The sequence below is a fragment of the Eumetopias jubatus genome, unplaced genomic scaffold, assembly GCF_037043125.1.
Source record: "Eumetopias jubatus isolate StellerSeaLion01/CBP00866 unplaced genomic scaffold, mEumJub1_p1.0 scaffold_1, whole genome shotgun sequence".
In the NCBI taxonomy this organism is placed as follows: domain Eukaryota; kingdom Metazoa; phylum Chordata; class Mammalia; order Carnivora; family Otariidae; genus Eumetopias; species Eumetopias jubatus.
In genome coordinates, this window is record NW_028274807.1 from 210,909,794 (window position 1) to 210,933,275 (window position 23,482).

Here is a 23,482-nt window from a genome sequence, read left to right on the forward strand (position 1 = left end):
CTCTTCTGAGGCATTTGGATGAGAAGAGGCAGAAAAAGACTGGCTGAAAGCTAGAGAGGAACAAAGAATTCAGGGAGGGTTTGGGGGTTTGTTTTTGAGATTCAGAAAACAGAGCATGTTTATAAGCCGAGGGAAAGTTTCAGTATAGAAAGATTATCAAAGGGGCACCTGGGTGGCTCAGTCAGTTGGGCGACTGCCTTTGGCTCAGGTCATGATCCTGGAGTCCCGGGATTGAGTCCCACATCAGGCTCCCTGCTCAGCGGGGAGTCTGCTTCTCCCTCTGACCCTTCCCCCTCTCATGTCATGTGCTCTCTCTCTCTCTCTCTCATTCTCGCTCTCTCAAATAAATAAAAAGACTTTTAAAAAAGGAAGAAATAAAATATCCAATATTAAAAAAAAAAGCTTTAGAAAGATTATCAAAGATGAGGTGAAAGAGGATGGATTCATAGTGATGGTAAGCAAATAACTTCCCACTCTCAAGCAAGTGGACAGTGTCTAAGGTAACCTTTAGCTCTGTGAAGGGCACTGTAGTTCTGGACGCTAGAGTCCCTTGCTTTGTGCAATACAACATGCTGTCGATTCAATGAATATCTTCTCCCTTGAGTGTGCATTCTGGTTTTAAAAAATATAAATGTTAGTGGAACTAAATTTTGTGGAAGATAGAACTTAAGGCGGGGGGGGGGGGAGAATACACTGGAATCAACAGACTAGGCTTGAGACCCATATCTGGCACTCAAACTTGGTGCAAATCCTCTCTGTGCCTGGCTTTCCTCATCTGTAAAATGGGGATAATAACTACCCCAGCTCCTGGCACGCAGTAAGATACAATAAATGTAGTATTACTGATAGGAATGAGGCTTAAGTCCTGGAAACCTGATGGGCTAACATTAATTGGGATTATCAAGGTTGTTAAGGTTAGCAAGATAATGGTAGAACATTTAGTGACCTCAGACCACTTTACGTGTGCTACTTAAAATTCCTCACTGACTCTCGTAACCTGTGAAAAATCAGAGCTTCCACCAACCCATCTGCCTTACTTTGCGATGATTTTGTAGCTCCGCCTAACTCTGGGCTGATACAGGAGGTGTGGTCTAAAAGGGACACAGCACCCTCTTGTGGGCTTCTAGGCAAAAAGAGGAACTGTTGCCAGAGAAGGAAAGCTAGGAAAGGAACAAGATTGGAGGAGCCCAGGGTGCAAAATTACCTGACCTTGGCTTGTTCCTATTTTTTTTTTTAAATTAGCATTCTTCAAAACTTCTGGGTAAATTATATTTATAGTAAATGAAACACAACTGCAGATGCATCAGGAAGCTTCCCCCTATTTAAAGAGCTCTCCCTTCCATGAGCCCCAGCACCACGTCCACACCTCAGGGTCGTAGCTTTGATTTTCTTAGGCCACATGTTAAACAGGGCACTCAGGAACATTTTTCAGACTACATATCCCAAGATCTGCCCGGATCAAATCAGCTGCTCTAGACCACTTTGGTGGGAAATTTTAAACCGAGCTGCTGACTTCAGCTGCCTCTTCGCCTTCACTTGCTCTTAGCTTCAGGGTCAGGAAAGATGAATTGCGTTAGCCAAGGAGCTGGTGTTTAAATCTCAGCTACGGCAGGTGCATCTCTTTCTTCTCTACTGCGTGTCTTCCCCTTACTCATCATACTTCACCCTCCCTGTCATCTCTCCGTTCCACTAAGGATTCACCAAGTGAAGCGGTGGGGCATGGACAACAAATACTTCCATGCCTACTATGTCCCAGGCACTGGGCAGTGACAGCTAGGGGCAGACAGTTTCTGCCCTCCTGCACTTGTAGCCAACCAGGCGGGAGACAGACCGATGGTTTCTTAATGAACAATGAGGAAGAAGTGGCGCCACTTGCAGAAGTCATGAGCACTGTATTTGTGGGCCTCGTATTCAGAATTATTCTTCTATTCTTCTGTCTTGTTCACCATTTGACACATACAACAGGAACCTCACACGTATTCGAATGTGGACGAGACAATTCGTGATCACAGTGGACGGACGATGCATCTTTGCAGGACTGAATGCAACTGGCCAGGTCTTCCAGGCTGCGGATTTTGCCAGCTCTGTGCTCAGCCTTTTAGGATTTCAGTTCAGCACTGGGACGCCCTTTCGACCTCCCTCCAACTCTTACCATCAGATCTTTTGGGACTTCATGGACCAAAGTAATCCCTCTTCCAGGGCTCAGTCCTACACCTACCCAATCACTCAATAAGGACCTGCTGACCATGTCAGGGACCGTGCGAAGCACTCGAAAGATATTTTAAGGCAGCTTTAGATCATTCGCACGGCTCCCATTTTAGGAGAAACAGCCCCAGTTCCTTAAACAATTCCTCAGGTGACACGGTGAGTTCCTGTGTCAGCTGGTGTCCCCCCCACACACACACACTGACACCCGGGTCCCCTCAGGAAAGGCTGATGAAGCCGGGGTCCACCCAAGGAAGTATGAATGGCTCTGGCATCCCTCTCAGGAAGAAGGGACAAGGCTAGGGTTCACCTCTAGAAGGACAGAGGACGCCGGGGTCCTCCTCAGGAAGAGGGAACATCTCAGGGGTCCCTCTTGGGAAAAAGGGTTGGTGTCTCAGGAAAAAAGGGAGCAATGACGCCAGGGAACTCTCAGGAAAGGAGGTTGACGCTGGGGTCCTCTTAACGAGGGGGAACGACGCTGGGGTCACTCTCAGGGAGTGACGCCAGTTCCCCTCACCCGCCTTGAGGTTCGCGCACCAGCAGCAGCCGGACAGCCTCAGCTCCCTCAGCCCTCGGGTTCCCAAGGCGAAGCGGCCGCGCCCCTCATTGGCGGCCTTCTCGGCTAATGACAACCACGACAGCCAATCGTAGTGCAGGGGGAAATCTCCCGCGTGTCCTCGCCACGCCTTCCACTCGGTCTGCGCGTGCGTACATTTCTGAACCCGCTGTAATTCCCTAGCTCCGCTCTGGGAGGCGCTTAGGGGCTGGAGGTGCCAGTCTCGCCTTCTTCCCCGCCGTGACCCATTTATAGTAGAACCTACTTTATAAGGCTGTTGTGAGAATTCAGTGCAATAATTTACGTAAAACAAACAGCGTCTGGCACATAGTAACCTGGGCAGCTATTATTTGCATTTTACAGCGAGGGAAACTGAGGCAGAGAACAAGTAAATAACCTGCTCCCACGAACCCAGTCATTAACTGGAGACGTGGGAGCTAGAATCCAGGCAAGTTGAATCCAGAGTCTGTGTGCTTATCTACCATGCTTTTGTGCCTCCCAGATAACAAATACCGCGTATTTTTTTACCCTGATTATAAAATAACTTTGCCCTTGATTATAAAATTAATACCTGCTCACCGCTAAAGGTCAGAAAATATCAAAGACTACAGACCAGGAAATACAGATCTCTCTTAATCCTACCACTGGAGACATTGTTAATATTAAAAAAATTTTTTTTTAAATTTATTATTTGAGAGAGCGCGAGAGCACGAGCAGCGGGAGGCGCAGAGGGAGAGGGAGAAGCAGACTCTCCGGGATCGTGACCCCAGCGGAAGGCAGCCGTTCAACCGACGGCGCCACCCACACCCATGCGTCCCTAATGTTGGACATTTTTCATAGTTCTTTTTTAATTTTTTAAAGATTTTATTTATTTATTTGACAGAGACACAGTGAGAGAGGGAACACAAGCAGGGGAGCTTAAGGGGGAAGCAGGCTTCCCGCGGAGCGGGGAGCCCGATGCGGGGCTCGATTCCAGGACCCTGGGAACACGACCTGAGCCGAAGTCAGACGCTTGACGACTGAGCCACCCAGGCGCCCCCATTTTTCATAGGTCTTCACTATTCTGACCAATACTAGAATGGGCATTTTGTGCCTTCATCTTTAGGTTTTTATCCAACTGTTTCTTTAGGATAAATATTTAAAAACTGCAATGGGTGGGGCGCCTGGGTGGCTCAGTCGTTAGGCGTCTGCCTTCGGCTCGGGTCGTGATCCCAGGGTCCTGGTATCGAGCCCCACGTCGGGCTCCCTGCTCCGCGGGAAGCCTGCTTCTCCCCCTCCTGCTACCCCTGCTTGTGTGTTCCCTCTCTCACTGTGTCTCTGTCAAATAAATAAATAAAATCTTTAAAAAAATAAAAAAATAAGAGTTTAAAAAAACTGCAATGGGTGGGTCAAAATGTATGCAGTTACATATTTTTTAACTTTTTAAAAGATTTTATTTATTCATTTGAGACACAGAGATAGATAGAGAGAGAGCATGAGCAGAGAGAAAGGCAGAGGGAGAGGGAGAAGCAGGCTCCTCACTGAGCAGGGAGTGTTAAAGGCAGACACCAAACTGACTGAGCCACCTAGGCACCCCCATACAGTTATATTTTTTTTTTATAAATTTTTTTATTGTTATGTTAATCACCATATATTACATCATTAGTTTTTGGTGCAGTGTTCCATGATTCATTATTTGTTCATAACACCCAGTGCTCCATGCAGAACGTGCCCTCCTCAATACCCATCACCAGGCTAACCCATCCCCCTCCCCCCCTATATTTTTGATAACTATTGTCAGACCACTCTTGGAAAGCTGTATGTGCCAACTTCCACCAACACTAACAAGCTATCAAAGTTCTTTGCCTACCCAAGGATGGTCCATCTCTTCGTTATTTGCCAGTTGATTAAAAAAAAATATATATATATAGGGACGCCTGGGTGGCTCAGTTGGTTAAGCATCTGCCTTCGGCTCAGGTCATGATCCCAGGGTCCTAGGGTCGAGCCCCACATCGGGCTCCTTGCTCAGCGGGGTGCCTGCTTCTCCCTCTGGCTGCTGCTCTCTCTCTCTGACAATAAATAAATAAAATCTTTAAAATATATATATATATATATATATATATATATATATATATATATTTTAGGGGCACCTGGCTGGCTCAGTTGGTGGAGCATGTGACACTTGTTCTTGGGGTCTTGAGTTCAAGCCCCATTTTGGGTGTAGGGCTAAAAAAAGGGGGGAGCAATAATAATGAAAGTATCAGGTAGTTATCTAGTAGCTATATCATTGTGGGACAGACAGTAGGTGAAGTGAGGTCTCTGCCTTTTCTCGACAGGGTTAGAACCTGGCCCCAGTTTCCTATAATGGTATATATCTCAAGGACTGCTGGAGAGCCAATAAGATAATCCACCTAATGAGTTTAGCACAGGGCACAGCCCTCCAAAGGCTGGAAGAGCCAGGGCCTTTTGTCCCAGACCACATAGCTTGTTTGCAAGTGGCTGATGTCAGTTTCAGTGTGAACCACCTCCACCCCTTCCCCAGGTCTCCCTGTCCTATTCAGATTACAAGGCCCTGCTGCTGTGTCCCATTGCCCTTGGTCACCTTTGCCTGAGGAAAGATGAACTCCCCATCATGAGGATTTTAAAGAGCCAGCTGATGGTCACATGCCCACCTCTGCCCTTTGATCCACATTCTCAGATTGTCACAGTGTCCCAACAGAGGAGGCATCTGGGACATCATGCCTACACTTGGGGAAACTGAGGTCCAGAGCAAGAAGGCTCATCAGCCTTCCCCTGCAGCCTGGGGTTGGTGCTGTCGCCTCCTGACCCTCAGCCCGACACCCTTTCCCCGACTCTGCCTCCCTTTGAAACACCCTTGGGAAAACGTCTGTGTCTCCTCTTTACTTCTTGCACAAAGTTCAGATTCCCTGGAAACTTCTACCTAGTTTTCCAGCTTTTTTTTTCCCCTTCTCTGGGTCCAGGCTAGCCCCCACTCTTCTGGGCCAGGATATCTACATACTGTAAATCTTCAAAACCACAGTGAAACAGGCAAACCTTTGTACACGCTAAATCCTATACATTCACCCTCTCAAGTTCCAGAACTGTATAGTCTCAGATGGTAACCACTGGTTGCATGTGGCTACTTAATGGAAAGGAAAAGAAAAACTCCAGCTCCTCAGTGGCACTCATCACATCTCAAATGCTTAACAGCCACGTGTGGCTAGCGGCTACCATGTTGGATAAGCACAGACAGAGCATTACCATCATTGTAGAAGGTTTCACTGGTCAGTCCTGCCCTAGACTGACTGGGATTTTTGTTATCCTCATTTTATAGATGAGACAACTGAAGGTCAGAGAGAAAAGGCCCAAGGTCACACAGAGGGAGCTGGGATCTAAACTACTGATAAGGACATGAATAGAGCGGAGTAGGCAGGTCAACCTTTGCTTAGATCCAAGGAAGCTGCCCTCATTTTATTTCAAAACACACATGTTGTGAATATATACATCTATTGATCCCACTGTCTAACAACCACTTAAGCACTGAGTGTGTGTGTATCTCAATTTATTGCACGCAAGAGGCAGCCAGTATTCTAAACCGAAAGCTCAAATCACAAACACTTCTGTTATCCATATCTTTATCCACTTGGGAAGTTTTCCTCCTTAGCATAATGAATGTCAGAAACATTGGTGAAATCAAGGGTTTGTTAATTACCCTGATAAAGGTGGAGAAAATGGGATCCCTTGAGTGGAATTAACAGTATTCAAATATGTGGATTGGTTAAAATATCTGAGTCGTTCCCTCCCCAACCTCGAACACGTTAACGAAACAGCTTCAATCCCAAGCCAGTCTTGTGTGAATTTGGACGGTTTAGGTCGCCTGATACCGACCATAAGGCTACAGGCTCAAAGCAACACAGAGCCCTGCCTTTAAGATATGATTCAGATTTGGGGGCATCTGTCTGGCTCAGTCAACAGAGCGTGCTACTCTTGATAGGGCCGTGAGTTCGAGTTCCACGTTGGGTGTAGAAATTACTTAAAATCTTAAAAAAAAAAAAAGATATAGATATTCAGGTTCAGGTTTGTTTTTTCGTTTTCTTTTAATGCAACATGAAGGTTGCAACACCAAAATGGCTAGGATCCTGGGAATTCATATAACTTATAGGGGTAAATAAATGCCCTTGTGCCTGTTTATCAAGTTTAACGTCTGCCTGGCAGAATTTGACCAGAGACCTTTTATCATAGCCTGGCAGCCAGATGGTGGAGGTATTATCAAACAGGCCCCCTCGAGGTTTCCAGGAATGACTCTGAGATTCCAGAAGTACCCAAGAGGTCTGTCAGAGATGCTAAGAGAAGTGGGGTTTACCTGGGTCTGCTGGCCTCCAAAGACCAGTCCAAACCTCCACTTTACAACCTGGAGTCCTTGAGCAGGTGCCCGGTCCAGGCCCTGGGGCGGGGCGGGGGGGGGGGGCTGCGTCCTGCCACATTGCTGCCCCCCTTCAGGTTCTATCTGCTTGGGGAGGCATAGGGACAGAGCCTCCCTTTCCCCTTACCCCACCCCAGGCAGACAGTGCAGGAGAGGTGGACCTCCCAAGAACAGGGTGGGAAAGGAAGTCACATAAGCCAGGAAGATCAGTGAAAGCCTTGATTTAATTGGAGACAAGATCGAAGGATTGATTATCGATCAACGGACCGACTGATTGATCGTCGAAATGGACAACACAAGAGCAGCTCAGGGGGGTCCTGTGCCCCCCCCCCCCCGGGAGAGGAGCCCTGATTGGGGGTGGGGTTCCAACTCACCAGTCACACCTGGGTAAGGGGAAGCCCTCGCCCCTTACAATGACACGACTTCCCATGAAGCGGCAGCGCGGAATCCACCCTTTCGGGGTCTATGGTACAGTTTGTATAATACAGTGGGAATGGGGACTCTCTCTCTGGGAGACCCCACCCCTCCTTCCCCTGACTGGGTCTACTGGGGAAGGGCAAGTTTATTTTCCCTTTTTGCCTCTGTAGAATAATTTACAAACCAACCATACAATATGTACAAAAGAGAGAGAGAGAGAGAGAGAGAAAGAAAAGAAAGAAAACCAAAAAGAAGTCCCACTCCAGTCACTGGCTGGGACAGAAACTAATGTCGCTACAAAAATGAACCCTGTACAGCATCATGGGGGTGGGAGTGGGCGGTAGTCCCCACAGGGATGGACAGACAGATGGAAGGCTGCGGGCAGCTGGGGGCTACAGTACCGTGTGCTCAGAATTGGGGGTGGGGGGATGAGAGAGAGGCCCTGCCTTGCCCAGCTGCAGAACTGGGCCGAAGGGCATAAAGGAGGGAGAAGGGGGGGGGGTCTTTCCTTCCAAACAGTCCCCCATGGCTTGGAGAAAAAGGGCCTTGCATCTGTCTGTCGTATTGCTCCAGGAATAGCTAAGGGGCGAAGGGGAGGCGTGGCCAAGTGGGGGCAAAGGAGAAATGACTTTGGTTGGTGCCAGGGTGGGAAAGGGCTGCCCAGAAAGGGGGTGTGGGTGTACACTGTTATTGCTTCCTCCTAGGGCAAAGGGTCATGAAGGGGGTCAGGAGGATGCTGGGGGGGGGGGGAGGTGCCCAGGATGGGGGCTCTGGGCCTGGTCCCACCCGACCCAAGGTGTAGGTGGGAGCCACTGCAAACCCCTCTCCTAGGGCCATGGGGATCATTAAGGCAGAAACAAGAGGAGAAGCAGCTGGAAGGAGGGGTATGGTTCAGAGCCATCTCCCCCCTAAATGGAGAAAATTCAAACAGAACCCAAAGTGAAAGGGCAAGGGGATGGCAAGCGGAGGGGGGATCAGGCCCTCCTCGAAGCTCAGACCCCAGGTTAGTGGTGTGAATGTCCCTCCAACACCTCCCCTCTGCTACATCTGAAAGTGCACAGCTCCCCTGTCCCCGTCCCTGTCCCCCAAGTTAGTATTGCCAGGTTTGTGCAAAATGAGGCGGAAGACTTCTGGGGGTGGGGGTGGTGGGCAGTGAGCCAGAGAGGGGCTGGAGTTGGGGCCTCCCCTGGTGACAGCCCCCCAGAGCCCCCGCCCAGAATGGCTATTCCTGGTTAGGTTCCAGAGACCCTCCAAAATTCAGAGGAAAAGCCTGGAGGGAGGGAGGCGCGATGCCTGCTTGGGCCCAGGCGGGGAGCCCTAGGAGGCCGGAAGACTGAGCCTGGGACCTGGGACGGGGGAGGCAGCCGGGGAGGGACACAAGGGGTTTAGTCCGGAAAAGGAGCGTCTACAGTGGCTGTGTTTTATCCTGGTTTTTTTTTTTTTTTTCTTTTTCTAAAAATGTAACAATTAAAATTCCAAAAATAAAATCCCTTCTGGGACCTCCGCCCCTTGTTCCCCAGCCCCCACCTCCAAAAAGAGGCCCCGTGGGTGGGGGTGGGGGGAAAGAGGAAAAAAAGAAAAGAGAAAAAAACCCACTTTTCTGTTTTCTTTTTTCTCAGGAGGCCCAAGAGTCTTTGAGGCAGTGGAGGAGGTGGTCGGGGGGAGATGGTGGTGGAGGGAGGCAGGGAGAGCAACAGGGTGGAGGGGCCGGGGCTCAGGTAGGACCTCCAGCTGACCCCCACCCACCAGGAGCTGGGAGTTGGGGGGGGTCCTCGCCAGATGTTCCTGTGCAGGCACTGCACGCCCTCTTGGCAGCCTGATGCTCTTTTTGGGCCCCCACCTCGGCCGCCATGGAGGGGAGGCCCAGGAGGCCCGGGGCTTCCTCTGGAGGGGGCGGGGTCCTCAAGGCAGGCAGAGGGGGACTCTCAGCAGACAGGGCCAGGGGTCTGCTGCGGCCCCCAGCCTCCATGGATGCATCTGGGGACACGGACTCGTCCTTGCCCGCAGCCACACTATCTGCGGAGTCGCCTTGCTGTGCGAAGCGCGGTTCCTTTACCTTCACCTCTGTGGCCATAGCCTGGCCATCCACCTCCCATAGTTCCTCAGCCGGGGATGGATCCTGAGCCAGGGACAAGTCCTGCACTTCAAATGCACCTGGGGAAGTAGACAGCTCCTCCTCCTCTTCTTCCTCCAGCGTCAGCTCAAACTGGAACTTATCCGGTGGGGGTGGGTGGCCTGGGCCTCTGGGGCCCTCCTCAGGCGGTGGTGAAGGGCTCTGCCGGATGGCGCTGTAGTACCAGTCCCGGTTGTCTTCCAACGTGTCCAGGATCTCCTGGGCATCTGGGTGGACCAGGTCAGCCCACGTCTCCCACAGCGGGTGTACAATATAGTCGATGAAACCCACCTAGGAGAGAAGGGAGAAAGGCATAAACTGGTGGCCCGCTGGTGCAGCTCATCCTGCCATGCTGTGCGATCTAGCAGAATTTAAAAGAGGCGGATAGCAGTTAACCTTGTAATCTTGCTTCTCCAGATCCACCCTGGAAAAACTTGCATGGGTAAGAAAAAAAAAATCTTTACGTATGAGATGCCAACAAATACTGGAAACCTCCATATATCTGTCAGTTGGGAATTAGTTTTTAAAAACTGTGGTACACCACAGATATTAATAATGACTTTTTTTTTTTTTTTTTTTGCAACAAAGAAAAACTAGAAATGACTTCATGGCAGGGTATTGCCTAACCCACTTTGATGTTATCTTCTCTCCTTAATTTTTTTTAAGTTTTTTAAAAAATATTTTATTTTTCAGAGTGAGAGAGCAAGAGAGAGCACAAGCAGGGGAAGCGGCAGGCAGAGGGAGAAGCAGGCTCCCCGCTGAGTACGGAGCCCGATGTGGGACTTGATCCCAGGACCTTGGGATCACGACTTGAGTTGAAGGCAGACATTTAACTGACTGAGCCACCCAGGCGTCCCTCTTCCCTCCTTATTAACAGAATCTTGATTTTTCTTGGTGGAGGCAATGCTTCCCCTACACAGCTGAAAACTACATTTCCCAGCTGCCTTTGCAAAGAGAGGGTGGCCGTGTGACCACAGGTAGATGGAAGATTGGAGCTGGGGTGGGAGTCGGGAGTAGGGGTGCTGCCTCAACTGGCAGAGACCTTTCCTCCCTTCTTTGTAGCCAGAATGGCTAGAGCTTCCACAGCATCCGTGACCACGAGAGGCATCTCTGGGGACAGAGGCCCCAAGCTTCTGATGATAGAAATCTCCTAGGTGCCTGACCATTTCATGGAGCCAAAGGGAGTGCTATTCTTCCTCTAGGCTTTTTTACATAAGAGGGAACACACACAGTTTGAGTCACTGCGAATTTATAACTCCTCAATACCTAAACGTCCAGCCACAGGAGAAAAACCATTAGCTAGTTTCCCCAGGAACCATTAGCTAACTAAATCTGTGAGAATACTATACAACAGTCAAAAGGGATGCACTAAATCTACGTGTAATAACTTGGACAGATCTCCAAGGCATTGTTTGGGGGAAAAAAAGCAAGCTGTATAAAAATAGGTATATATTGATAAAATTCATATGTTTTAAAAAAGCAAAACCCATGAACCACTAACTTGCCTGTAAACATAACTATAATAAAATGTATGAAACTGGTTTTCCCAGGCGTTGGTAGGATGGGGGTGATCTGCATGCTCAGGGGACATTTGGAAGGGTCCAGAAATATTTTTGGTGGTTCTAACTGGAAGGGGAGGGTGTAGGCCAGGGATGCTGCTCTACATCCTCCAAAGCGCAGGACGGCCCCTGCGACAGAGAATGATCAGGCCCCAAAAGTCAACAGTGCCAACGCTGGGTAACTCTGGTCTGGAAAGGCGTGCACAGTGAACTGGGAAAAATGGGTCTCACCAGGGAGGAGACTGGAAATGGGTAGGGTGAGAATCTTTCACGTTCCCACTTTACAAACAAGACTGTGTTTCTGTACTTCTTGTCAAGTTAAGTAAGCACACAATGACGAGTCATTGCATCTCATTTCAAAATTCACCAAAAATCAAGGATAAGCATCTGCCTTGGGTCCCGGTCATAATCCCAGGGTCCTGGGATGGAGCCCCTGCCACTAGCCCCCTGCTCAGCGGGGAGCCTGCTTCTCCCTCTGCCTCTGGCCGTCCCCCCACCCTCTCACTCCTGCTCCCTCAAATAAATAAATAAATAAATAAATAAATAATCTTAAGAAGAAAAAATCCACCAAGAATCAAGGACAAGATCAGTGGCCAGGTTACAGGGAAATTGAGAGGCTGTAACGACGTAAGGTCTCTAACTAAGAGCCAGGTAAGTATTATTATCAATGCTACTTGGTGGCTACAAATGAGTTAGAACTTGTTTGACTCAGGTCTACAAATGGGGAGTCCAGAGGCCCAGCTTGGTTGTTCTGTAGGAGAGAAAATGTTGCAAATTTCCCATCAAGATAGAAAAGGGAAAAAAGCACAGACTAACTTGGCTTTGTGGAGGGGCAGCTCAGGAGCGTCTGGGCCCCTCGGAGCTCCAGGCCAGCATGGGATGGGGAGGGCCACCCTGCTGCCTTCCACAGGGGCCACAAAACTGTACCTGAGGGCGCCTGGGTGGCTCGGTTGGTTAAGCGACTGCCTTCGGCTCAGGTCATGATCCTGGAGTCCCGGGATCGAGTCCCGCATTGGGATCGAGTCCCGCATCGGGCTCCCTGCTCAGCGGGGAGTCTGCTTCTCCCTCTGACCCTCCCCCCATCTCAGTATGCTCTCTCTCTCTCTCTCATTCTCTCTCTTTCAAGTAAATAAATAAATCTTTAAAAAAAAAGCCCTGTACCTGAGACTTCTCCACCGAGGCTGTGTGCTTGTCGCACATGGGGCTGATCTCCATGCCCCGCTCCCGCTCCCGGTCGCCCTGCTGGAAGAACTCAGCCATGATGCGGTCCGTCCATTGGCGGTACAGCCCCAGTGGTTTGGTGGGGTTGCTGAGGTCTGCACAGTGCACCATGTTCCGAAGGACCTGCGTGAGGTGGGGGACCTTCAGAGGCCATGCCTGTGTCCCAGTGTGGGACCTCATGCTTCCTTACCTCCCCCTTTACAGGGAGAGTGAGAAGAAGGCGTGGTGAGGATATGGAGAAAGGGAGGGGAAATGAGGAGGAGAGGGGAGAGCAAGGGAGGGGGAGAGAAAAGAAAGAGATGGGTGTGGGAGGGGAGAGAAGGCAGTGTTGGGGGAGGCGGAGGGGACAGGAAGGGGTTGATGGAAGGGAAGAGGAAATGAGGAGGGATGGTAGGAGATGGGGGTTGGGATGGAGAGATGGGAGGGAGAGAGAAAAGAGACAGGAAGATGGGCAACATGGGAGCTGGAGGCTGGAGGCTGAGGGAGGGGAGCCACCCAGACCCAAAGGGGGGAGAAGAAGAGAGAGGCTCTAGTCTCCCTATATGGTGGGCGAAGGGGCACCTGGATGCGGTCCGAGTAGTTGTCCAGCAGGAGGACCCCCGAGCTGGTCACTTTCTTGGTCTCCACCATGGTCTTCAGGTCTGCCAGGAGGGTCATGTGTTTGGACATGTCCGTGGCCAGCACCTGTGGGTGAGGGGGCATCACAGGGGCCGCTGAAGCCCTGTTCTGGGTTGTACCGACCCGACCTGCGCCTCTATAGTTTTCGCTCAGCACAACCTGTCCCCAGCCCCCACAAGGGACGCCTCTCCCGGGGCTTCCAGTCCTGGACTCAGACCCTGCCGCTCCCCAAGCCTCAGAGGAGACCTTTCCAGTCCGGTCCCCGCCCCGGCCCCGCCCACCATGTCGATGACCATCTTGCGCAGGCTCTGCCGCTGGCGCTTGCTGAGGTTCTGGAAGATGTCGCAGTTGTCTTCCTGCAGCAGCTTGAAGCCCACGGCCAGGTGGTGGTTCTCCAGCACCGACTCGTCGTTGTACATGAGCGCCAGCTCCGAATCTGCGGCCCAGGCCCAGGCAGGTGGTCAGGGGAGCGCAGGAGCCATCCGGGCCCGCCCCCAACCCAGCAGGCCCCGCCTCCAACCCGGCAGGCCCCAACTCCAACCCGGCAGGCCCCGCCTCCAACCCGGCAGGCCCCGCCCCCACGGGGGGCCACTCACTGGTGTTGATGAGGAACTGGTTGGAGACCCCCGGGTGGTCCACGTCATGAATGGCAGCCGCGAAGAGGGCGGCAAGAATCTCCAGGTCCGTGAACACAGCCTAGAGGCAGAGAGTGGGGGATGGGGAGAGATGGATTAGAAAGATGGGGGTTCTGAGAGACAGGATAAGACAGAGATGGGGGTGTCACAAAAAAGGGGGTTCAGGAGAGAGAGATAAGGATCAGAAAGAGGAACAGGATCAGAGAGGGACGCAGGTCAGAGACCCAAAGGCCGGAGAAACAAACGGGAGACGGGAGGTGGGCAGTGAGAGACGCGGGGGCCAGGCTCACATCGAGCGCAGGTGTGGCCAACAGCACATGCGTGGACTGCAGCACATCAGCCGCGTGCAGGCTGTTGTGGTAGGCCACATCGGGGTGGTAGTGGTCCTCCAGGGTCAGCATATAAGTCACCATGGTGTCCACTGGGATGCGGAACTTCTTTAGCAGGTCCCGCTCCTGAGGGTAAGGTATGAGGAGGGGGCAGTGACTCCTGCAGGCTCTCTGCTCTCCACGGTGCCCCCCTCCCTCGCACCCTGCCCCACTCTGCCCACCCTACCTGAAATATCGTGTACATGATGCAGCTGAGGGAACGGCCTCCGGCGTATTCTGACACGCAAAAGATGTTCAGACCCCACTTGTTCAGGTTCTCCAGTTCCTGGCGGAGTTGGAGGCCAGAGGTCAGGAGCCCACAAGAACCAGGGCCAGGCCCCTACCCATTTGGATCAGAAGTTCCTCTCGGTTGATCTTCACCCCTCCTGTCTCTTTCCTAGCAGTTCAGAGCTCTGGTCTGAAAGTAGCACTGTTATTGCTCACCCAGGGGGTGGCATGCTCGGCAGCATGGAATTTACCATCCATGTCCTACCAGCCGGAAGATAACAGGGCAACCACAGCGACTGTGTACCGAGTGATTATTATCTGCCAAGCATCACACTAAGTGCTTGATCTCATTTGGTTGCTTTGAGAACCAAAGCCCAGAGGAGTGATGAGACTTCCCCAAGACCCTGTATCTCACGAGTGGCCAAGCCGAAATGTTAACTCGGCTAGACTGACCCTAAAGCACAGTTTAACTTCTGAGCTAAACTGCTCATCAGTGCCAGGGGAAAAGGAACAGGGGCTAGTTTTCCATGTCTCTCCAGAACCCCGAACAGTGCCAGCACACGGTAGGTGCTCAATAAATGCTGGGTGACTGAAGGTGGCACAGCCTAGTGCTGGCTTGCAAGTTACAATAAATAGCCATTGAGTAAGCCAACAAACATGCCCCGCATCCGCCGTACAAACCCACGTGGGAGCCCCTTTGCTTTAGGTGTCACGGAAGAGCCAGGGGCTGAACCCAGGTCTGGCCGGTAGTGGATGCTATGGGGGTTCTGACCAGACCCCCTTCACTGACAGGTGCATCCATCCCCCACCTGCTGGGGCTGCTGCCTACCAAGACTCATGCCGCTCTGTTCTCCAGAAAACTGCTCTTGCCCCTACGGGAGCTACACAGAGGAGGTAATGCTGTCCACTCTGGGGGCAGCTCATAGACAATGACTGACGCAGGGGTACAAAAGTCCAGCACTCTTGCCTCAAGGTGGGCTCAACTCTGTGGTGGTGTTCACACTCAAGAGCTCCACGATGGGTCAGGCTGAGGCCAGACGCAAGCTGATGCCGCCTCCTGGCTTAGCTCCTTCCTATTCTGCTTCCTTTACTCCCTCTCTCCAGAGAGTCTCATAACCCCAGGATACCTGAATCCTCATTTCAGACTGACTCAATGCCCAGTCCCTGTCTGGGCCCCAGGAGTTGCCCATCCCTCTCTAGTCCAGCCCCTCCAGAGCCGCCACTCACTTGGGCCAGGAGCTCCTCTTGGTCAGTCTTCACCCCAAAGCGGGGGATGCTGGCATCATTCAGGCTGCTGCTGTGCATCAGCTTCTTCACCCCTGTGATCTGAGACATGGGCTGGAATTGCGGCCCAGGGGGTGGGGGCTGCTGGGAGGGTCTCTGCCGTGGGGCTGACTGTTTTTCTCGATCCTTCATTGTGGGTGATGGAATCTCCACTTCATTCTGCTTGTCTGCAGAAGATGGAGGAGAGACAAGTATTAGCACCTCACAGAGATGCCCTCATCTGGCCCTCAGTCCCCCTCCCCTGCTCCCCACCGGGCCCTGGGAAGGCTCACTCAGGAGGGCAGACCACTTCAGGGTGTCATGCTGTTGGTTAATTATAGGCTGGAAACCAGAAAGAAGGTAGGAATTCTTCTGGGAAGTGGTGGGCTGGAGTGGGGACCCTGGGGCTGGCCCGGAGCTATGGGGTAGCCCCAGTCTGATCTCCAGGTTTGGCAAGGGGGTGGAATGGGAAGTCAGGAAGCAGGATGGGGATGCTAGAGAGAGCCGCTGCCTGCCCTGTATAGGCAGGGAAACTTCTCGGGCAAGGGAGACACCTCCATGGTGACTAAGAGTGATGGTGGGGGTGGAGAGCACTGGGAGGCGGGAGGGAAGGGTGGTCTCTGGCTCCATGAACCCTCCCACCAGCCCACCCCTTTAACACCAGCCGCTCGGGGGCCAGCCCCAGGAGCCCTCTACCTGAGCTTTCAAGGGCTTCCAGAGCCGAGCCCGGGCCACCCATTGTGACCTGGGGCCCTGCCGGTCAATAACAGGGCCTAATAGGGGTTATTTGCATGCCGTGCTCCCATTGGCTGAATCTCAGAACTCTGCATGGCCACACCCCCACTGGCGGGAGCGTTTGAAACTCTGAACACTTCTCTCGAGATTGGTGCAGGGCCATTCTCCAGAATTTGGAAACTTTTGGTGATAAATTGAGAGGGTGAAATTATCCTCAGCTTGGGCTCTTGGGTTCAGAGATTAGGACGAGTTGGAGGTCCCCAGGAGCTTGAGGGTTTTAATGAATTTGAGGTATTCTGTATAACTGTATTGGGTATGGAAAATTTGGAGGAGTCTACTGAATTTGAGGGTCATAGCAAGTTGGATGATTCTACTGAATTTGGGAGACTTTTCAGCTTGGAGGGTTTTTTAAAGTTTGGGGGTCTCTTCTGGGCTCTTAAGGACAGCGGTTCTTTTAAGTTTGAGAACCCTACTGAGGGTGAGCACCTCTCTTGGGTTTGCAGGATCTCCTGAAGTTTTGGGGGGGAATCCGAGTTTGGACATTCTTCTGAATTCGAGGAGGTCTTTCAGCCTGGAGGCATTTAAAGTTTAAGAATTCTATTTGAGTCTGTGGGTTTCTTGGGGTCTTGAGTTTGAGAGTTCCATTGTGGTTCCACTGAGTTTGGAGGGGCTCTTCTGTTTGGAGAGATTTTTTAATGTGGACGTTCTATAAAGTCGACATCCCTCTGAGTTTGGGGGCATTGAGAGTATGGGAACTCTTGAGCATGGTAACCTGGATCTTTGGGGAATTAGGAGTCAGGGTCCCTTGGGCAAATGTCAGCAATAGGACCTGCGGTCTGGGGCAGCCCCCACCAGTCCAGGCGTGCAGCCTCCCCACAAAGTGCTGCCCTTCACTCACCCAGGAATGTGGTAGAGATGTACTCAGAGACCTGGTTTCCTGACCTGCTCATCTCTGACAGGTGTGTGAGTTCACGGTTTAACATCCTCTTGAACTAAGGTGAAGGAAGAAGCAAGAAGGAAGGAATGATGGGGAGACCGGGCATCAGAGGGTGGGGGAGGTCAGCCCCTCCCAAGAAACTTCTGAAGACCCCACGAGTCCCTCCTACTTCTCTGCTCAGCCAACAGAGCCCTCAGCAAGCTGCTAGAGGGGAGGGGTCAGCCCTTCCTCTCCTCCCAGGTCTGGATGGAGGCCCCAGGCTGGGAAGTCAGGACTCAGCATACCCCTCCCTTCCTGAGGAAGGGGGGCACCCCTCCCCAGACTTCCTCCTCCTCCTCCGGCCCAAAAGGAGGAGCCAGAGGGGCACCTGTGGAAGGGAGGGGCTCCTTCCTAACAGTGAGCCAATGGGGTGTCAGGAGAATCCTGTCGCCATGGTGATGGGAGTCTCCTTAGCAACTCCCCCTCCAACCAGCTGCTGAGCTGGGGGAAAAGGGGGCAGGCTGCAGGCCCCTTAACCCTTGCCTTCCCAGAGCTACCCTGGCCCAAGTCTTCCCAGATATGGACCCCACTCCCAAGGCGTCCTGGCCCCCAGCTCCAAACGCAGTTTGGAAGGAGAGAATACAGTCTCTCCTTTGCAGGAGAGAATGCAAGTTCTGGGTGAAGAGAAGGTTTGTCAGGGGCAGGGGAGAATAGTGAGCTGAGGAAACCTTGTTCGGTCACCCAGGGGAGGGGGGTTCCCATCATAGCCCCCTCTCTCCCAACCTCAGCGGGGTGGACAGATGCACAGATGAATGGAGTATACACAGAACCAGGCCTGGCGGTCCCTCCTGGTCCCCCCATGCCACTTCACAGAAGCGTCTGCTGTGACATTGTGCATGGAGGAGAAAGGGCATTGGTTCCCCGCCCCCAAGCTCCACCAAAGCACCCCCAAACCAGGAGCAGACTCTGTCCAGAGAGGCAGGAGGACACCTGACAGGAAGGGTGAGCTCATGTAGCCCACACCAGGATGGGGCACTTACTCCTCCCAGTGCTGCCAGAGACCCCAGTTGCACAGAAAGGTACACATACACACACAAGATGGACCCACAAAGTCACACAACCACACAGAGTCACAGACTACCATCTCACACAGTTCTACACAGCCATAGACACACAAATCAAGGGGCATACACAATAAGGCGGTCACTGACACTTGGGGTCACATGCCCCAGAAAAATCACACAGCTCTGGGCTCACAAACATGTCCCAACACACACCACCACAAACAGAGCCATATGATCTCAGAGAGGGCCACATCATGACCCAGGCAAATAAGCATATGGTCAGACAGCCCCACACCACTGCAGACACACACACAGGCGAGTGCTGACAGTCACACCCAGCAAGAGACCCACATCCCCAGCCACCCACTCTCCCCGCCCAGCCCTGGGCCACACACAGAGACAGACAGTCACAAGGTTTCATGTCCAGGCCACACACGTGCACAGCTGCACACACCAGCCCAGACCAGGGGCTGGAGGATCCAAGGTGGGAGGGCCAGGGCCGAGTCTCCTGCCCATCCTCCACCCCAAGTTCCCCTACCTGGTCCCACCAGCCCACCAGCCACGGCTTGGAGCAGGTCTCACAGAAGAAATCCACCAAGGGCATCTTGGAATCTTAGCCCCGCTCAGGGCTGCCGCACAGAGAGGCTGGGCTTGGGGAGTCCCGGGGCTAACAGCCACTGTGGGTGTGTGTGGGGGGGAGGGGTTCTGGGCAGTGGGCAGTGCAAGGGGGAGCCGCGGAGGGGCCTGGGCCGGCCCAGCAGGGCTGGGGGCTCCCCTCCCCTCCGCGCTCCCGACAGCAGCCCTGGTTACATGGTCTGCCAGCCCCTGGCCCTGATGGGCCCCCCCGCAGCAGCGGCTGGAGGCGGCCTGGGACCCCTGCCCATGAGGGGGCAGGGCGAGGGTCCCGGGAGGTGGGCTCGGAGGCTCTGGGCTCCGTGTGCGCGCCTGTGTGCGTGCGTGTGCGTGCTCACTGCAGCACTGGCAGGCTGCATGCAACGTCAGGTGGTGCCGGGGGTGGGGGGGGCGTTAAAGGGGCATCCGAGCCCACGGGCCTAAGCCAAGATCCAGGTGGGGCTGCCAGGGATAGGCAGGGAGGCACAAACACCCTTGAGAGGACACGTCCCCTCCGTGGACATACCCAGAGACAAAGACACACACCCAGACACTCTACACGTTCACAGACACACAAACACTCTGAGACACACCTTTCACACCAACCCACAACGCAAACACACACCACAGAGTCACAACTCTGGTGTCCAACACATTTACAGGTAGTCGGTTGGGCATACAGGATGTAAACGCTTTCAGACACACCCCTTCCAAGAACACAGACTCGCACCCAGACACGGAGACACACACCTAGGGACAAACACCCAGATTTACTGGCACACTTAACACACACTCAACACACCCACAGACACACTTTCAAACAGACACAAATACCCCTGTGGCCTTGGGCACAAACCCTGAAAAATCCACAAGGGAATGCTCACACTCACACCCACAAATACACACACACACACCATTGCAGAAACACACCCGAAGACCTACATTTAGAGACAGTCACATTCTCAGATGCTCAATACACCCTCAGAGACACAATCACCCTCAGACTCGAATGTTCCCAGACAAACCTCCACCCACAGGTGTAGGCACCCCCCCAACACAGACACCTCCACCTGCATATTCATTTCCTGATAGGCATCCTCCCACGAAGGCTACCACCAAGCTGCACAACTCCAGAAAACATCATTCATATTGCCTGCTTTCTGAATGGTGCCCTCTGGAGTTGTGCAGTACACAATCTGCACAGCTGTACATGGAAGCCTTGCACCCTCCCCTGCAGCCCTGCAAGCACACACACACGCAGAGTCACAAACACATGGAGATACACACTCAGATTCATTCCCAGACCAACTCACACTTGTAAACATACATACCCCTCTGGCACAGGCCCACACACTTACAACCCAGTATAATTGCCTGTGCACACACAAACATCCTCCATAGGTACACATCTGCACACCACTCCTCTTGACTTCCTGATGTGCCCTCTTAAAACATCCCCTCCCACCTCACCTTGTGCTGCAAATGTGTAGCCAACAAATTGACAGCCACAGAGACCCACAATCACATATACACTTGTAGACTCTAGCATAGAACAACCCCCCTTAAGAGAGACAGTTGCCTACATACAGATGTACAGACACCCACACCCATACACATCCACACACACCAGGCTCCCCCACCCCTGGGAGAAGTCAGAATCCACAGCAACAGGCAGCCTATGGGGTCCGCTCTGCCTAGGGATGGACTCCCACCTCACAGGCCCCATCCACAGATTGGCCCCGCCCCATAGTTAGCCCCACCCCAGACCCCACCCAGCAGTTAGCTCCACCCCACAGGCGCAGGGAATGGCCCCACCTCATTGGCCCTATCCAGAAACCAGCCCCGCCCCCAAGGATGGCCCCGCCTACAGGTCCCACCCAGCGGTTGGCCCCCCATCCTCAGGCCCCGCCCAGGGGCTGGTCCCGCCCTGCTGGCTCCAGGCCTGCTCACCTTGTGAGAAGCCATCTCGCTCACGGAGCGGTAGGTCTGCATGGTCTCCAGCTGTTCGAGACACCAGTCCAGCTCCTCCAATGTCTCCCGGGCCAATTGCTGACATGTCTCTTCTAGAGAAGGGGTAGCACAGGTGGTGACCCAGAGGCCCCAGCCCATGATGATGGGGGTCCATCAGGTGAGAGGGGTGCTGGGAAAGGACAGTTAAGACAGCCACCCCGAGTGAGGGGACCTCCCCCCAGCAGCAAGAGGGGCGCTTTCCCACCCCCCTGGGCTTTGTTACCTGACAGCGTGGCCTTGCAGACAGGGGTTGGGCCGCCCAACGGGGACCGTCTGCAAAGAAATGGGGCTCCAGCATCAGCCTGTGCGCTCCCAGATTCCTGCCTCCCCCTCTCCATGAATAATGCCGATTTTCCTTTTTCTGAGTGCTCAATGTGTCCCATGTACTCAGCCTGCCTGCAGCTTCTCACAGAGCCCCATAAGGACCCATTTTACAGATGAGGAAACGGGCTCAAGGAAGTGACAGGGCTGATCAGAGGTAGGGACAGCTGTTGCCTGAACAGAAGGTTGGAGAGGTCAAGTTCCTGCCTGAGGTCACACAGTGGAACTAAGAGTTGAACCCAGGTGTGCTTAGCCTTGTGATCATGAGCGCTGGGGCCCAGCTTTGACTTACTTGTTGCTGGGAATGGGCACATTGGTCAGGAGTGAGAAGTTGCTGCGAACACTCCTGAGACTGGCCAGCACCTGGGACAGGGAGCAGCAGTGAGGGGAGGGAGCCACTCAGAGGGGCAGCTGGGGCTAGGCCCTTATCCCCCCCCCCCCCCCCGTGTGGGGGGAGGGTTGAAGCCCCTTCTCTCCTTAGGGGAGGAGTCTTACCTGGGCAAAAGGTGTCACAATGAGGTCCTCAGCATGCCTGCAATCAAGGACAGGGGCAGGTCAGGCGTCCTCACAGTGGGACACCCACGGGCCTGGGTGGAGAAGGGCTAGGGTGCTAGAGAAGCAACTCTCTAGAGCGGACACTCTGTGGGGGTTGGGCCTGGGGAGGTTGGCGGGCTGGGAGGGGAGGCTCCAACAGGGGAGGGGAGAAGGCACTTACTACCTCCCAAGGGTAGACACCCTGCGGGGGCTGGTCCTAAAGGAAACGGTGGTCAGAGAGAGGAGTTCACGTGAGTGGGCAGGGGAGGGGTGTGCAGAGACACAGGGGATGGCCACAAATGCACTGCCAAGGCTGGGCTCGGTGTGCACCGTGGGTAGGAGGGGGTGGGGAGCAGGAAGGAGTTGGGGGGCCTGAGGTGGGTACCTGGTTGGGTAGGGCCAGGGCTGGAGGATCCAGGGAGAGGGGAGGGGGCTGAGCAGGCCCGGGGGCGCTCACACCTCAACAGGTGGTCGTGATAAGGGGCGCTGGCTTAGGGAAGCCTGGAAGGGGGGAAGGAAGAGGGGGCTCAGCCAAGGTGGACAGTCTGTGGGAAGATGTGGCAGCAGGGAGGGGCTCAAGTGGACTTCCCTCCTTGTTAGAGGGACAGGCTGAGGGGGGCCAGGCCCCAGCTGCCCATGTGTATGAGTGGGCTTCGGCAGGCTGGGTGGGTGGGACTGGGCCCTTGCTGTGGGCAAGGGGGCTGTTTACTTTTCCCTGGACGGGAGAGGTGGCCCAGGGCTTGGGCAGTGTCCCCACTCCCTGCTGGCAAGGGCAGCTTATGTTGGGAGCAGGCCTGGAGGGTGAGAAGGGGGTGCTCACGCCTCGCTGGTGACCGACGAGTTCCGGGACATAGTTTTGGGGGACATGTCGTAGTCGCTGTCTGAACGGTACAGGAAGGACTCCCGGCGCTGGCTGGCAGCGGCCCCAGCATGCAGCACGAGGCCCGGGCTCGCCTGCGAGTCCAGGGGGCTGCGGCCAGGAGATGGCGTGGGCCCATTCTCTGCCTCGAAGCTGTAAGGGGATGGGCGACAAGAGGGGTCAGGGGGTGCTGAGATGGCATTGGGGAAGTCACGAGGAATAAGGGTACCAAGGAAATTCTGGTAGAGGCGGGGGGTCAGATAGAAAACATTAAAGAGAGACACATATCCCGAAAGAGACGGGAGACGGGGAGTTCCAGAGCTCAAACAACTATTGAGCGCATTTGTGAGCCAGGCTCTGTAGAGGTGCTGGGGACACAGCAGTGACCGAGACAGACCACTATCTGTCCCTCACGGACATGGCATGGGGAGGGCTGGACTATAAACAGGTTAGCCTAGCTGCAGTGCACACCCCAAAAGTGTGGGGGCCTTCTTGGCTCTACTCTTTCCTCGATGCCCAAGGCTATTCAGAATCTGTCCACTTCTCACCCCCTCCTTGGTCAGCCCTGTCTCATTGCTTGCCTGGACCAGTGCATTTGTCTCTGCCCTGGCCCCTGCCTCCTGTCTTTGCCCCTCAGTCTGTTCCCCTCCATTGTGGCCAGAGGGAGCCTGTGAACACCTGTGTCAGGTCACATCCTTCTTCTGCTCAGACCCTTCTGTGGCTCCCAGCTCACCCAGAGCAAAAGCCAAAGTCCCCACCGTGGCCCACAAGACCCTGCCGAATGACCTCCCAGTCTACCCCTCACTCACTCTACTCCAGCTACAATGGCCTCCTTGCTGTTTCCTA

The 23,482-nt window shown here is 53.6% G+C and overlaps 1 protein-coding gene across 2 annotated transcripts in view; it reads right to left on the minus strand.

Moving 5' to 3' along the window:
• Positions 1-7,369: 7,369 nt before the first annotated feature.
• The window catches only part of PDE4A (phosphodiesterase 4A), a 38,692-nt gene continuing 22,579 nt past the window's right edge, over positions 7,370-23,482 (minus strand). For both annotated transcript variants that reach the window (XM_028088904.2, XM_028088905.2), the window contains exons 2-15: positions 22,598-22,789; positions 21,739-21,775; positions 21,536-21,606; positions 21,146-21,195; positions 20,863-20,975; positions 17,219-17,312; positions 15,550-15,773; positions 14,282-14,380; positions 14,017-14,181; positions 13,688-13,787; positions 13,373-13,527; positions 13,035-13,157; positions 12,414-12,596; positions 7,370-9,984 (exon numbers count right to left, since the gene is read on the minus strand). In XM_028088904.2, coding sequence (XP_027944705.1) covers positions 9,295-9,984; positions 12,414-12,596; positions 13,035-13,157; positions 13,373-13,527; positions 13,688-13,787; positions 14,017-14,181; positions 14,282-14,380; positions 15,550-15,773; positions 17,219-17,312; positions 20,863-20,975; positions 21,146-21,195; positions 21,536-21,606; positions 21,739-21,775; positions 22,598-22,789 — 2,296 coding nt within the window. In that variant the 3' untranslated portion in view covers positions 7,370-9,294. The remainder of the gene's footprint in view (positions 9,985-12,413; positions 12,597-13,034; positions 13,158-13,372; positions 13,528-13,687; positions 13,788-14,016; positions 14,182-14,281; positions 14,381-15,549; positions 15,774-17,218; positions 17,313-20,862; positions 20,976-21,145; positions 21,196-21,535; positions 21,607-21,738; positions 21,776-22,597; positions 22,790-23,482) is intronic.